The 15,466-nt window shown below is 39.6% G+C and overlaps 1 protein-coding gene across 12 annotated transcripts in view; it reads right to left on the bottom strand.

Moving 5' to 3' along the window:
- The window catches only part of CHD9 (chromodomain helicase DNA binding protein 9), a 192,592-nt gene that overhangs the window by 33,007 nt on the left and 144,119 nt on the right, over positions 1–15,466 (bottom strand). For all 12 annotated transcript variants that reach the window (XM_054048599.1, XM_054048603.1, XM_054048604.1 and 9 more), the window contains 10 exons: positions 14,227–14,426; positions 13,575–13,734; positions 8,584–8,673; positions 7,782–7,885; positions 7,547–7,664; positions 6,802–6,859; positions 6,221–6,263; positions 5,830–6,049; positions 5,455–5,657; positions 4,257–5,165 (listed from right to left, as the gene is read on the bottom strand). In XM_054048599.1, coding sequence (XP_053904574.1) covers positions 4,257–5,165; positions 5,455–5,657; positions 5,830–6,049; positions 6,221–6,263; positions 6,802–6,859; positions 7,547–7,664; positions 7,782–7,885; positions 8,584–8,673; positions 13,575–13,734; positions 14,227–14,426 — 2,105 coding nt within the window. The remainder of the gene's footprint in view (positions 1–4,256; positions 5,166–5,454; positions 5,658–5,829; positions 6,050–6,220; positions 6,264–6,801; positions 6,860–7,546; positions 7,665–7,781; positions 7,886–8,583; positions 8,674–13,574; positions 13,735–14,226; positions 14,427–15,466) is intronic.

Below are 15,466 nucleotides of genomic sequence, written 5' to 3'. Positions count from 1 at the left end.
TAGAACACGCACATTTCATTTTGAAGTGAAACGAAATGTGAGTTCAAGACATAAATCAATTCCATTTTTAAACAGAAAAGTAAGCATGGAAAGCAAAGTGGTTGTTACCAGAGTGTGGTAAATCTATTGAGGGGATATTACTTTTTATATGTGGTCCATTTCACTTATTGGATGGGGTGTAGAAGGCTCCATTTGTCCCCCCCCCCAATTTTTTTTAAATGATGTGTCTACATAATTACAATTTTAAACATGCATTTTTAAAATCTGAGTTTCTTTTCCACTAACATTCCACTGTTTCTTCTTCTCCCCTGATCCTCACCTATTTTTCCCACATTCCAACTTCCATTTTTTTCATTTCTTTCCTCTTCCAGACCATCTCCAACAGAAGAAGAAAATCAGGGATATTATGTCTCCGTGTTTGCACAGTATAAATTTCCTTGTAGCAAGGTCAGACATATTTTTAAACTAACAGCCACAGATGCAAGAGCAATGTCAGATAATTCTGCAAGACTCAAACTTATGTGTAACAAAAAATGCAAGATTACAATTGTGTACATAAGTGAGCGAAAGATGGAGATTTTCATTGCTTTAAATCAGTTAATATCATATTTTATCTGTGCATTGTGTGGTTAAGTTACGGAGGATGGGTGGGTGTGAGTGGGTGAGGTTTTTTATTTTTGTAGAAAAAGCATTTGTATCACAACACTCTACTTTCTACAAAAAATGTTTCCATCATCACTCTAATCATAAAATATTGATAAAAAAATGCTACCCACCACTGATTTGCCAAAATATTACAAGTTTTCTATGGTAGAGGACCACACAGCCTCTTTGCTGAGCCCTGCCCCGCCACTCCCTGATCCTGGGCCAGATGTGCATCAGGATGGTCCCAAGCATAATTCAGCAGTCTGAAAGATGCTGTCAATTGTACCACCTGCCAATAGCACCAATGAACTGATAAGGCAGGTTGGAATCAGCAAGGTGTAGTACAGTCCTAGCAACATCTCCTTTCTCTAAACACAATTAATGACTAACTTAGCTCCACACCACCAGACGATCCCCCTGTGCAAGGGAGACTGAGGGGATATCATCTCATGGTGCCTAAGCTGGCTTTGCACCCAGAATCTACTTGTGGCACAGCACCAAGCAGCCACAATACAAGGGTGAGAATGCCCTAGATAACAAAAGATAACTCATAACATCCATGTCAAATCTCAACTCCCTAAATATTAATACTTCAAAAACTGAAATGGATTTTGAATGCTTGGGACCACCAAAAACCTCTCTATTTCAAACAGATATGTAACCCATTTTTCCAGTATTCCCCCCGCCCCTTCCATGCAGTCCAAAATGTAGAGCCTGCTGAAAACTTTCTTCCTCTAGAGCGGAGTTTCTCAATGACCTGTCTGTGGACCAGCACCAGTCACTCAGATCTCCCTGACACAGTTTAGAAAGCAGAAAGGTCCCTGGTATCAAAAAGGTTGAAAGAAACACTACTCTAGAGAGCCCTGTAAATAGGGTGGAGGTAGAAGTGTTTTGGCTATCCCTTCCATCAACTGAAGTATTGTTTTCATGCAGAATAGTATAGTTGCTAAGCATGCAAATCCTGGGATTATAGAAATAATGGAAGTATTAACACCGGTTTAGTAGCCAAGACCAAAATCACTAAATAGTGAGGCATTTGTTACAAATACTGTCCTCTCAAAACAGTTCGAACACAACAGATAGGTCTAAAATACTAGCGTCTTTCAAGTGTGCAATATATAGGACAGCTGCACAAAAGGTGCTATGAATGGTGTACTACACATGAAAAAAACCTTACATATTAAAGAGATGGTGCATAATGAATTGCACTGAAGTTAAGAGAACCTTCCAGCAGTTACCAAATCTTTAAAATGGAAATTTCTAATTAGACAGCAACAGAAAGTCAGACAGACTGATTTACACTCCCTAGCTAACATTTTACAACGAGAAGGTCAGACACATCATTGGTTACATAGGCTAAACTGGCAGGTGGTGGAAAGGGCAGGAATACAGTCCCTATTACCTGAACCTGCAGCAATTTTACAGGATACTGCCACTAACCGTAAATTTTATTGTTAAATTGTCTAAGCCACTCCTCCTCGTCTCCTTTGTTTTATCAGTTTCTTATCAACAACATCCCCTTGACAATGCCCATTTGGTCCTGCAGGCAGAGGAGCATTGCAACATCAGAGGTTACTCAGTCAGTAACTCTAACCTTAGCCTTAAACCTGAACACTAGCCTGTTGTTTACCTTAGTCATCTCCCTCCTTGACAGTCAAGGCAGAGAGATTCTACTAAAACAGTTTTAAGTAGGCAAAAGGTAAATGAGGGAGCCTCAGTGCAAATCTCGTCTCATTCCTACTCAGCCAATATAGCTCCTGATTTAGAACAGAGGTTCTCAAACCCGGATGAGAGCACGGAATATATTCTGGGGGGGAGGAGGGGAAATGAGAAGCTGGAGGGGAAAAAAAAACCTGACTGCACTTATTCAGAGCTGGGTGGCCTGAGAGCTGCAGATGTCTGCCAGGCAGCGCTGCCACCAGCAACAGCAGAGAAATAAAGAATGGCAGTATCATACCATGCTTACGTCTCCACTGCTGCTGGTGGTGGCGCAGCCTTCAGAGCTGGATGCCTGGCCAGCAGCCGCTGCTCTCTGCTCTGCCTTCAGAGCTGAGTGGCTAGAGAGCGATGTGGTCCGGGGGGAGATAAACTGCTATGGACACAAAGAAGAGGTATGCAATCAAATAAGTTTGACAACCATTGATCTAGAACAGCCCCTCTCTATCGCAGTCCTGAACTCCTATGCCACCCCAACTCTCTTAGTTCTGACTGCCAGTTTCATTTGCTGATTCATTTTGACCAACAGAATTGAGTATGCAAATTAACTGGAGGGTGAGAGCGATGACTAGCTGATTTACTTCTGATGTCACAATGCTTCAGACAGAGACATGCTATCTAGTTGACTGTTAGGCCTCATGTTGCTAAGCCAATATTTTTACCACGTGAAATGTATCAATAGATTTGCTATGGATGAGAGTTTCAAAGGTACCTAAGTAACACAGGAACACAAATCCTATTGAAAAAAAACCCACCATGGACCTAGTGCTCCCAAGCCACATAGCTGATTTTGAAAATTCTATCTTATGTGTTCCTAGGTCCTACACTAATCCACAATCTCATTTAGATTTTCTGAATATCAGTGCAAAAATGCTTGAAAATTTGTCAGTGAATGCAAATACATGTTGCACTGTGTCAGACAAGCATAAATGAATAAGCATACACCACTTGTATAATATGCTAATATCCCATAGTAACAAATTACATATTTGCACCTAACTTCATAACTGACCCTTGGTGTTGCAGCCTAAAACCTTACCTTTAATGGCGGGAAATCTCTCCTAACCCACACAACCCAACTCTACTGCCAGAAAGTTAATGATCACCATTATATAACATTCATTGTACTCGTAGTGGAAACCAATCTAAAGCAGATCTTGAATATTAGCACTTTCAATGTATTTTTCTCTCCATCACAGAAAACAGAGCAGAGGATTATATTCTTAACAGTAAAACAGTTGAATTGAGTTCAAGACATTGAGAATCATGCTCCCCCCATTGTCTAATTCCTGTCATGACAATCTCTGAGCTAACACTTTGGTAGAATACGGTTCTTATTGTCGCAATTCTTTCTGCTGTTGGGAAAGCATTACGTGGCATGATACTTTGCTGCTTCAGGAAATTTTTTGGTAACCAAGACTGGTCCCCTGATGCCCATAGGTGGGTGCTGAGACAGTATCTCAAATTACTCTTAATGATCTTTGGCAGATTGTAGGTCTGTGAGTTTCCAAAAGATTCCTAGGAGTGGTGCAGTAATGTGGGACAAGGGATGAATGAGGAAGGAAAAACAGAAGAGGCACCAAAAGAACCTAAATATGGGAGGAAAGAAAAGAAATGGGGAATAAAAGGGGAAACTTTTTTTTTTTTTTTTTTTACAGAAATTCTGACAATTCATCCTTCCTCCCACACCTGAGTTGAATGCTGAACACAGTTCTCTATGAAATCAGTCAACGTGACTCACTGAATCGACAGAGGCCTCGGTAGGAAGCGATGGGAAGTGTAGAATATTTGCTTTTACTATGTATTCTCCTATTCCTACGCCTTTTATATGTTTTTCAATATTCAGTATTTTTACTTTTTAAATTATGATGTAGCAATAAGACTTTACCACTTACCTCGCTTTTGTGCCTCTTCGTCATCACTGTCACTCTCTTCAGATGACGACGACGATGATGACGATGATGAAGATGAAGATGATGAAGAGGAGGAGGATGCTGAAGAACAAGAGGAGGAGGATGAAGAGCTGGATCCTGATCGGGAGCGTGAACAAGAAGAGGAAGAGGAAGAGGACGATGAAGATGACCTGGAAGAACAGGATGATCTGTCTGAATCAGAGTCAGAATCAGAACTAGAGTCTGACCCTCTTTTGTTGACTCTCTGTTTTTTGGAAGCAGGGTTTGGAGTTAGGGGCTCTGTCCTTGCTGCAACCATACGCCTGTCAGTTTCACTCTTCACACCAAGTTTGTGATCTGTAGTCTGTAATGGCGTGCCATTTTTGGGGCTCAAAGGTTCAGATTTCATCATTGTCCGTGTTTCCTCAGTAGACATAGATTCCTCTTCAGACGACTGAGGGTCCTCTTTAAGGTTTTCATTTTTAACTTTTGTATCCTCAAGAGCATTCCCTTTAGTATCTGGCAATCTTGACTGAGGTGTAAGAGGAGACGCTGACAATGCCATCTGATACTGATGTAAAAGTGGAGTAGAAGTCCTTGATAGCGCCACTTTATTCTGACTGTAATTCCTCTGGGCAGACATAAATGAGAGTTCAGGATCACGAAGAATGTGATAGTCTGTTCTGCTAACCCCATGTTTAGCAGCTCCAATAAGTAAATCCCTGTCATGAGTCCCACACTCCCACCAGACTGGCAAGTCTGGATTTGGCTGACAAAGTTTCAAGCGTTCAAACAGCTGTGGATGTCGGAGGGCCTGTTCTCGTACCTTCCTCAGGAGTTCAATGCGATATAAGGTCCGAGAAGCACGCTCCTCTGTAATTGGTTGGATAAAAATGGTTGGGTCTACAAGTTCTGTATAAAAATAAAACAAATGGGAGTATCTGGCAAACAAAACCTTGTAATGCAGATTACAAGCAGATGACATTAACCAGTTAACACCCAAGTCCCACAAAACATTGACCTCATGCTCCACAGACTTTTCCCCATTTTCTTCTCCCCTAATAAAATTTTGGGAAGCAGACAAAAAGTTGTAGCTTTTTGGAAAGAGGAAACAAACAATATTTTGTTTGATCAGTATCAACTACATGATTCAAAAAATATTTTTAAAACATACTATACTCTATTTTCCTACAATACGTACCTTCTTTTGAGGGAAGGCGACAGACTCTCCTGCACATAGACATAAATGCATACAAGTACTTCTCTAAACTCTCATCTGTTTTCTTATGTAGCCTAGCCATGGCTCTAAACTTTGTCCAGTCAAATCGACCCCCGTCAGGATCAAACACCACTCCAAATGTGGATACAACCCTGTAAAAATCAGCTTCTTCTCTTCTTGTCCATCTTGGTTGGCAATAGAAAGAAAGAGAAACCATCAATCAAGTTCGGACATTTAGTAATGTTCTTAATATTATCACCTGTGACAATTAGTGACTACAACTTTAAAAAAATTTGAAGTCTTATTGAGTTTCTATAGCTCATGCGTTTAAACTGAATACTTTTACTTTGCACAAACCTTTGTTGCCTTTCAATCTTGGCTGCCATTTTTGGATTTAGAGCAGCTTCTTCATATGGAGGCTGCATCACAGTGGCCTGAACTGGAAATGTTGGTTGGATTTGCTGGGCCTGCCTGTTCTTACTAGTACGTTGGTAGGCTGTTATTAGGCGGCGCAGACGTGTTGTTAAAGCAGACTGAGTGGGCCAATAAATTTTGTCTCCTTCCATCATCTGACCATCTATATTAAAAGAAAATCAAACAAAATCAAAGAAACAAGTCAATTATTGATGGTGCCTCGGGTTCTACACTACCCCCAAAGCAGAGCTGCGCCAAGATATGATGTAGTCCAGCATGATAGGATACAATATGTTAAAAATAACCATCATATATGAAATTTAATTTACTTTACCTCCATCAGCTATTACTAGATCTCCTGGCGATGAAGCATCATCCTAAAAAATCCAAGTTTTGAAATAAATCAAAAATATGACTCCATCAGAGACGTAGTTAAACAACACACACCTTAGGTAGATAACTAATAAAAGTAAAATAAGAATAATAGTATTACATTATATTTTAGACAATTGGCTATTAAGGTATCTTTAATATGAAGGGATCACACAAAAATACTTTTTAAAAGACTTCTATGAGACTTATACTTAAGCTGTGCATGTATAGGAAATATTAAAAATATTATAATAAAAATTAATGGAGATATCCCATCTCCTAGAACTGGAAGGGACCTTGAAAGGTCATTGAGTCCAGCGCCCTGCCTTCACTAGCAGGACCAAGTACTGATTTTGCCCCAGATCCCCAAGTGGCCCCCTCAAGGATTGAACTGACAACCCTGGGTTTAGCAGGCCAATGCTCAAACCACTGAGCTATCCCTTCTCCCCCTTGAAATTTAAATGTTAAAATAACTAGCTCTATGAAGTTAGAAGTAACATTTTCATTATGATAGAAAGAACTAAAAACAGATGCATACCATACCTCCATATCATCTTTAAACATTGCTGGGGCTGGTTTATATTCTGGATCTTCTACATCCCTGTTAAAATTTCAACACAGCAAAATAATCTATTTTAATACTCTTTTAAGAGGACCTATTCTGCTTGTATTATGCAAAGCAATTCTAAATCAAGATGGATTTATTCTCTGGTTAATTTTCTACTGGGAAATCTCAGTCACTGTACTTTGGAGGGGAAAAAACATTACAACAGGAACTATGGCTTCAACATTTTCCCTCTTTCCAAGAGGTCTTCTATCTGTGGCCCTAAATTGTGGCCACCAACCCGTCTCATGAAAAATGAACTACTCCTCCTCTTTGGAAGTTATCAATGCTACTCAAATTGATTTAAAGGGGTTGCTATTTAGCAACACTAGACATTTCTGGTCTCTAGAGGAAAAATTGACTAATGTGGTAGAACTCCGAATTTATGCTGGCTTTTGTCCTGAGGAATCAAACTCACATCTCTCATATAGCAATGCAAAGCACTATCACTGCTGCATGGATAACCTTATGTTACCAATCAATTCCCATGTCTAAATATTGTGCTATAAAATACACTGGGCCTGATTTTCTTTTCACTTACACTGGAATACACCAGAAATAATGCCATTTACACCAATCAACTTATACTGGTGTAAAAATAGCGTGAGAAGAGAATCAGGCCCAGTGTATAAGTTTAGTTCAGTTTACATCGAACAGCTTGTAACAAAACTGAAACATTCATACCCATCAATGTAATCATTTGCTCTTTGTTCAGCAGCAACTGCTTTCTCATCTGGTTTGCCCACCCTTTCCAAGAAACAGAGTGCGGGATCTGCTCTAATAGTGTTGTACTTTTCATAGCCTGAATGGGAAGAAGCAATAACATACAAATGATTTTTAAAAGAAGGCATAAAAGGAAAGGTTTGTGTCGGGGAAAAAAATATATATATTTAGTCATCCAGTCATCCTTATTACTTACCATGCTTAAAAACTCCAATTAGGAGGGATTTATCTGCATCTGCATCCCACCATTCTGCAGGGACCTCAGAATGCTCTGGCTCAGGGACCCAAACATCAACTTCACTGAAAAATTCACCAATAAAACAAACGTAAATCTACACAAGGAAGGATGAAATTTAATTTGTCTTTGTTATTTCACATTTTATACTTCAATTTTTAATAGAAAGCACCAGTAATTTTACATGTCCAAACACACAAAAGCTAGCCTCTGATCAACAAGCTAAACATCATTTTATTCACAGTTTCCATGTTGGTTAAAAGACTCAAGAGTATATAGGCCACATTCTCTTTTACAAAAGCTGGCATTCCAAGAAAAAAAAAAAAAAAAAGCACTGACAGATGCATAAATCATAAACAGTGCAACATGAATGAAAACGACAATTTTTCCACTGAGGACTGAGCGCTTTGGTAATTTGCAGCTAAATTAAAGCATATAAATTGCTTTTGATAGCACTGAAACCAATGGAAGTTTTGTCATTACCTTCAATGAGAGTAAAAAGAGACCCATTATCTGAAATCTATCACTAAGATGGGAATCCTGCTGACAGAGTATAAATCAGGTGAATTTGTATTTGTCCTAAATATATTTATATTTCCTCAAACTTAGAATTGCTAATGATAAAAAAGTAAATACAACAGAAACAGTTTTTTCATGGGCAAAAATTGCCAATGTTATTTGTTGTTATTGTTTTTCCCTGTGAGGTATTCTTACTTAATAGTTTACATTTAAAAACAAGCAAAAAAATTTCAGTATAGTTCACCTGGCATCAACTCCATCAAACACTTTTTGGCATTCATTACCAATGACTTCTTGTTTTAAGTAATACAGCATTCGTACTCGAAGCAAGACCCTAAAAACAAACACATAAGAAACAGACATTAGAACTCTATCAAGATTTATGTTTGGAAGGCTTTTTTGTGAAATTAACTAGTTATTGGGTTTTTTGCAATGCTGCTTTTTCCTGAAATACAGAGGTAACTGGCAGTGATTGTATATTTAGACTGCCTAACATTTAAGATTCGTACAACCTTTACCTGAGAACCTCTAAGACCTCCATTCTTTGCAACAAGCCTTTGAAAGTCAAGGCATGTTTCTAACCTTGTCCCCTGCAATTCTATTCAGGTTTGGCTGAGTTATAAACTGTTAAAAATTGCCATTTCCCTTCCCTCACTTGTATTCCTCAGGAAAAATGTTGGCAGCCCACCAATAGAACATTCTAGAAAGCCAGGCATATAGCAAAGCAGCAGCAGCACCACGGCCATACACTCTACTGGAAGCTTCCAGAGCAGCAGGGAGAACAAGAGCCACGCTGGACAAGCCTCCTGTCCCCTGCAAGAACCTTTCAACATCCAGCAAATGGCCCATCTGTCCCTTTGAGGGAACTATGTGCAACAGGAACTCCTCAAACTCATGAGGGAGTGGGAGGAACACCCTCAAAAGATGAACTTGGTAGCTTAAATTCATAACTTTGCTACATACTAACAATGATGGACTGACCAGAGACATTGAATTTATTGCTTATTACTACCATCTATAAGCCCACGGGCTGCATGTCACATAGGCAGGGGAAGGCTGTGCCTCCCCAAACAGCCCAGCGTGGCCCACCCACGCTCCTCCGAGCCCCCTTCCTGGCTTGCCCTTCTCCCCTGGCCCCAGCCCAGGCAGGATGCTCCTCTTTCAGGGCAGTGTGCTGGGGCTAGGACAGCCGGGGCTGGGGGCAGGGCGCTGGGGCTGCCCAGCGCTAGGGGCCCCAGACACTGGGGCCATAGCACACAGCACTCGGGGGCAGGAGACACTGGGGCTGCCTGCCCTGTGCTTGGGGGAGGCTGGGGGCATTGGGGCTGAGGAGGCTGTGCGCTGACTGCCCTGCGCTCAGGGGAGTGGGGGCATGCACCCGCTCTGCACGCGGGGCTGGGGGGGTTGCGTTAGGGGTGGCTGGGGGAAGGGGGCAAGTCTTCGGACAGGGGAAGGGGGTGGGGCCGGCTACGGGCCTCCCCCAGCCAGCAGTTCACCCGCCACCCCTATATAAGCTCCCAAATCCCCCACTCAGCTTTTTTCCCCCCCTCTATGACTGGAGAGATGTTAACAGGGCACTTCACCTTGAACGGTCCCTTGAAATGTGTTAAATATTAATGCTAAACAATCTGTTCTACCTTATAGTTAGCACTATCACTCTTAGCACATTTCCCAGACCTGAAGAACTCTGCGTAAGCTCCAAATTAATTGTGATTAATCACATGATTAAAAAAAATAATCGCTATTAATCGCACTGTTAAACAATAACAGAATGCCATTTATGTAAATATTTTCGGATGTTTTCTACATTCGCAAAAATATTGATTTCAATTACAACATAGAATACAAAGTATACAGTGCTCATTTTATATTTATTTTTTATTATATATATTTGCACTGTAAAAATAAGATAGTATTTTTCAATTCACTTAATACAAGTACTGTAGTGCAATCTCTTTATCATGAATGTTGAACTTACAAATGTAGAGTTATGTACAAAAAATAACTTCATTCAAAAATAAAACAATTTAAAACTTTAGAGCCTTCAAGTCCATTCAGTCCTACTTCTTGTTCAGCCAATCACTCAGACAAACAAGTTTCTTTACATTTGCAGGAGATACTGCTGCCCGTTTCTTGTTTACAATGTCACCTGAAAGTGAGAACAAGTGTTGGCATGGCACTGCTGTAGCCGGCATCGCAACATATTTACACTCCAGATGTGCTACAGATTCGTATGCCCTTTCATGCTTGGGCCACCATTCCAGGGACATGCATCCATGCTGATGATGGGTTCTGCCCGATAACGATCCAAAGCGATGCAGACCAACGCATGATCATTTTCATCATCTGAGTCATATCACCAGCAGAAAAGAGAGTTACCTTTTCCATAGCTCGTGTTCTTCGAAATGTGTTGCTCATGTCTATTCAACTTAGGTGTGTGTAGATATTGCTGTGGATACTGCTGAGGGAAAAACTTCCAGCACTGCTGCATGTGGTGAGCACACACACCTAAGTTGAATAGACATGAGCAACCACTCGAAGAAGGAGGTTGATTTTCTTTTTTGGTGATTCAGGCTCTGTAGTTTCCGCATCAGAGTGTTGCTCTTTTAGACTTTTGAAAGCATCCTCTACACCCCGTCCCTCTCAGATTTTGGAAGGCACTTCAGATTCTTAAATCTTGGGTCGAGTGCTGTAGCTATCTTTAGAAATCTCACATTGGTACCTTCTTTGCGTTTTGTCAAAACTGCAGTGAAAACCTTCTTAAAACTAACAACATGCTGGCTCATCATCTGAAACTGCTATAACATGAAATATTTGGCAGAATGTGGGAAAACAAAGAGCAGGAGACATACAATTCTTCCCCAACGAGTTCAGTCACAAATTTAATTAAATTATTTTTTTAATGAGAGTCATCAGCATGGAAGCATGCCCTCTGGAATGGTGGCCAAAGCACGAAGGGGCATACAAATGTTTAGCGTATCTGGCACATAAATACCTCCCAATGCCGGCTACAAAAATGCCATGTGAACGTCTGTTTTCACTTTCAGGTGACACTGCAAATAAGAAGCGGGCAGCATTATCTCCCATAAATGTAAACAAAACTTGTTTCTCTTAGCCACTGGCTGCCCAAGAAGTAAGACTGAGTGGACTTGTAGGCTCTAAAGTTTTACATTGTTTTGTTTTTGAGCCTTATTATCCCAGCCGGGACCTTAGCTAACAGCTAACTACGCTACTAAACACTAACTACAATTAAACAAAAGGCTCGAAGTCCAATGGAAAAAAAAACGTTCGCTCAAACAAGCAAGAGAGGCTTTCCGACTGACCACCATGGGCAATAAGAAGGAACTAAGAGGGCGTGGGCCGGCAGCGCCTAATATACCACAGCATGGGTGTGGCGCACTAGCGGGCACTACAGCCAGCCCTACGGGTACCACTAAGGCAAAGATCTCTGATGGCCACACACCTAGAATGAAATCGACATGAGCAAGCAGAAGATTCTTCGAAGAAGAATCAATATATTTGAAAATGTAGATAAACATCCAAATATTTAATAAATTTCAATTGGTATTCTATTATTTAACAGTGCGACTAAAACTGCTATTAATTTTTTTAGCATGGTGAGAAATTTTTTTGAGTTAATCGTGTGAGTTAATTGCGATTAATCGACAGCCCTAATAAATATAATTCCTTATATTCTACAATGCTTTATATTCATGCTGAATTCTAGAACACTAACATTAATCTAAAGTTACATGCTGTAATCTTTGCAGCTTTGCACAGCTGTGTTACTCTGTATACAACAGAGGAATACAACAAGGCTTGAGAAATACACTCAAACCAAAAGCCTTTCGGCATTCTGCTATGCTTGGCTACTGCTGACAGGAGCATAAATATGGAGCCAAGTAAGAAAAAGTCTGTAAGGTTTATAGTGTTTTTGTAGAACTATAACTTTTATTTATGTTCCACTTTCCCCCCAAATGCTTTTTACTTATGTTAACCTGTTTAAACAAGAGGAGATGTGAAGTATTGTAATCTCTGTGTTAGCTATAGAGTCATTCCAGAGAACAAGAACCAGATGAACGATTTTGTTGATTAGCTAACATGCCCTCTGTTCCAAGCTATAACTGGTGAAGACTGTCTCTAAAGTTTTGCCGATTTCTGGAATACTATGGTCAAAACAAGGTCATAAACAAGGTTACAAACTCTGCTCTGTTTAATGCAGGGTCTGTGCAAGACTTTCAAAACATGTCAAAGATAATAAATGAGAAGTAATGCAAAGAAATGACGAAACCCTCAACGCTAATATAAGTAAAGCCAGAGTGAAGTTCAGATTTTGAGAGAGCTTACAAACTGCATTTCTGCCTCCCAGATTGGTGGTAATGTATTGGTCTTTCTGTATTACACTGTTTTAATCTTTGACTAATAATCTTTGATTAATAAAATTGATTGAGCCTAGCTATTTACTGAGTTAAATCAAACCCATAACAACCTCTAAAGTCCAGATAGTCCCATGCCTTGCAACTGTTTTAAAATTGAAATGTATCTGTATCTTCTAATGCCTGTAACCTCAACATATAGCTTAACCCAACAACACAAACCACCATACTGAAAGAAAAACAGGGAACCGATGGCAAGATTTTAGAAGCTGAGATTTTGCTGCAAGGGGATAGCCAGAGGGCTGCTTCTACTCCTTCCTGCCATTTATGGACAGCTCCATGCCACCCAAACCCAGTGTGCTTGTTAGATGTTTGGCACCGACAAATAGGTGCATTCTTAATAAGAAAGAGCCAGCAAGTGCCACACCATTACCCAGAGATGTGTGGCACACCCTCCACAAGCCTGCCCCAGAAGCAGGTGCTAGTATCTCCTTCTGCACAACACTCATAATTGTGAATTCTGTGGTTCTACAGAATTAACAGACTTCCCAGATCTCTGTTCACAGAATGGTAAGTTGGCAAACAAGAAAGGAAACAAAAAATAGTAGTTAATATTTGTAAGATGCTTTGGAAATGTACAATAAAATGCCATAAAGGCTACTACTACTACAAGAGCTACGTTACTTTCTGCTTCGTAAAATCATTGGTGGGGAAAAATCAACGCCGCCCCCCCCCGCCTCTTTATTCTTTAAGATATACTTCTTAATCTTTCAAGAGTATAACAATGAAGAACTAAATGAAAAAATAATCCTTTATATGAACTGAAAAAATACATTCACATATTTATACTAGTACTTACTTATTGCAGTGATGCTTTATGTGTTTTTTATATCCTTCATCTTGCAGTAGATGTTCCGGATTATATTTTCGAAGCCATTCTGCTTTATGTATATCAAATGTGCTAGCCTGAGTCTTCACTTTCTTTCCTTTTCTACCCCTGGGAACAGGTGCTGACAAACCTACACAAAATGAAAATACAAAGCAATGGACAGTAATGTACAACTGGCAGATGCTTTGCAGTGTTTAAATTAATATATTCTAAAAGAGAGGTAAACCCTGGTGTGGTGACCTCAAATGCCATATGAGAGCTCAGGCTCTTTATAGCTCCTTGGTCTGCCACACAGGAATCTCTAAGAGGTGTATTTCATCATTAGGACAGAAAGGTAAAGGAGAGACTGCATGTTGTCACTGTTAGCACACAGTGTACTAGGTTTCAATGAGCAGGAACCAATGGGAAAGTTAACTTTACATACAGTATACCAACCCATTGTGAAAAGCCAGCAATAGCAAAGAATTGGAAAACAAAATTCTTCTCCCTTTTTCCCATCAACCTTTTGAGATAACTAAAGCAAATGGATTTTGCTGAGGATATTACATAACATTATTTTTTAAACATACTTAAAAATGTCACAAACTTACATTCAACAAGTTGTCTAATTACAGTTCCTTACCTAGGTGATTCTGTAGCTCTCGTGTTTGCCCATCCTCTGTTGGGGTGATGAGATCCCATATAAAACTTTTTATCTTTTCATCTCCTCTGTAGTGAACAAGGCAATATGCTAGGAGTGCTCGGCAAATTATCTCAACATCCTGTTCATTTAGTTGCCTCTTGAAGCGACCGTGTGATAAAATCTCTCTCCAACGACCCCACCTGATCCAAAGTGACACACCCAGCAGAGTTTTTAAAATACAATTTTCAGGCCATCTGTATGTGAGTATTATTGCAAAAGGAACAACTTCTTAAGATTTTGTGGTTTTCTCTTTTTTGGTACCTTTGGTAGCTTAAGTTACCAGAGTGCAAATGACTGTTAAATACTCAGGCTTCAGATACATGACGAAAATATCAAAATAACTGTTTCAAATGAAATTCTGAAGAATGTATATCTCAAATACGGATTATTGGTTTAGATTTTTCAAAAATGGTTATTACAGTACCGCTAAATGCACATACACTCTCTCTCTCTTTATGTAAACTATGGCCAGGATTTTTGTTCCCAAATGTTAGGCTCATCAATAATAGGCTTGATTTTCAAAAGTGCGGAGCATCTGCAAGTTCCTATTAAAGCCAATTGGAACTGCAGGGTGCTTAGTATTTTTGAAAATCAGGTTGCTTACACACCTAATTATGGATTTATAAACCTAACTTATGGCATCTCTTATTGACAATTGTGTCCTGTTTTTCCAGACTGATTTTAAAATGAACACAAACTGCATGTGCAGTATATTATGCAATTTCTAACTATGCATAGGTCTTTCCAGTGAACACTTATAATTTATGTATAAACTGTGGATTAACAAGTTTCTCACATTTTGATTAAAGAGGAAAAAACTCACTCCTCTATTAAACTTTTCAGACGGGGAAATACTTACACAGGGTACAGAACAAAACTCCCATCCCAAACAGATTCCCCCAACATGTCTCATGCATATGACTCTGATTTAAAAACTGCTATAGTTTGACAGCATTATTTGTGAGCTGCAGTTCATCTGAGCTCCTGAAAGCACTCCTCTTAACAGTCAGGGAGGATGAGAATTAAAAATAGTACATTAGAAAAATGACTTTAAATACTGAAGGAAAAGGAAAGGAGTTATGATGCCAATGTATCTCATACTTTACTAGTTTATAAGTCTCAACACTTGGCAACATTTAAAATGCACATAAGCATTTTACATCTTAAGATCTGTAATTCA

Source organism: Malaclemys terrapin, chromosome 14 (genome assembly GCF_027887155.1).
Source record: "Malaclemys terrapin pileata isolate rMalTer1 chromosome 14, rMalTer1.hap1, whole genome shotgun sequence".
Taxonomy (NCBI): domain Eukaryota; kingdom Metazoa; phylum Chordata; order Testudines; family Emydidae; genus Malaclemys; species Malaclemys terrapin.
Note: the sequence above shows the minus strand (reverse complement) of the source record. Positions and strands in the feature narration are given on the sequence as shown.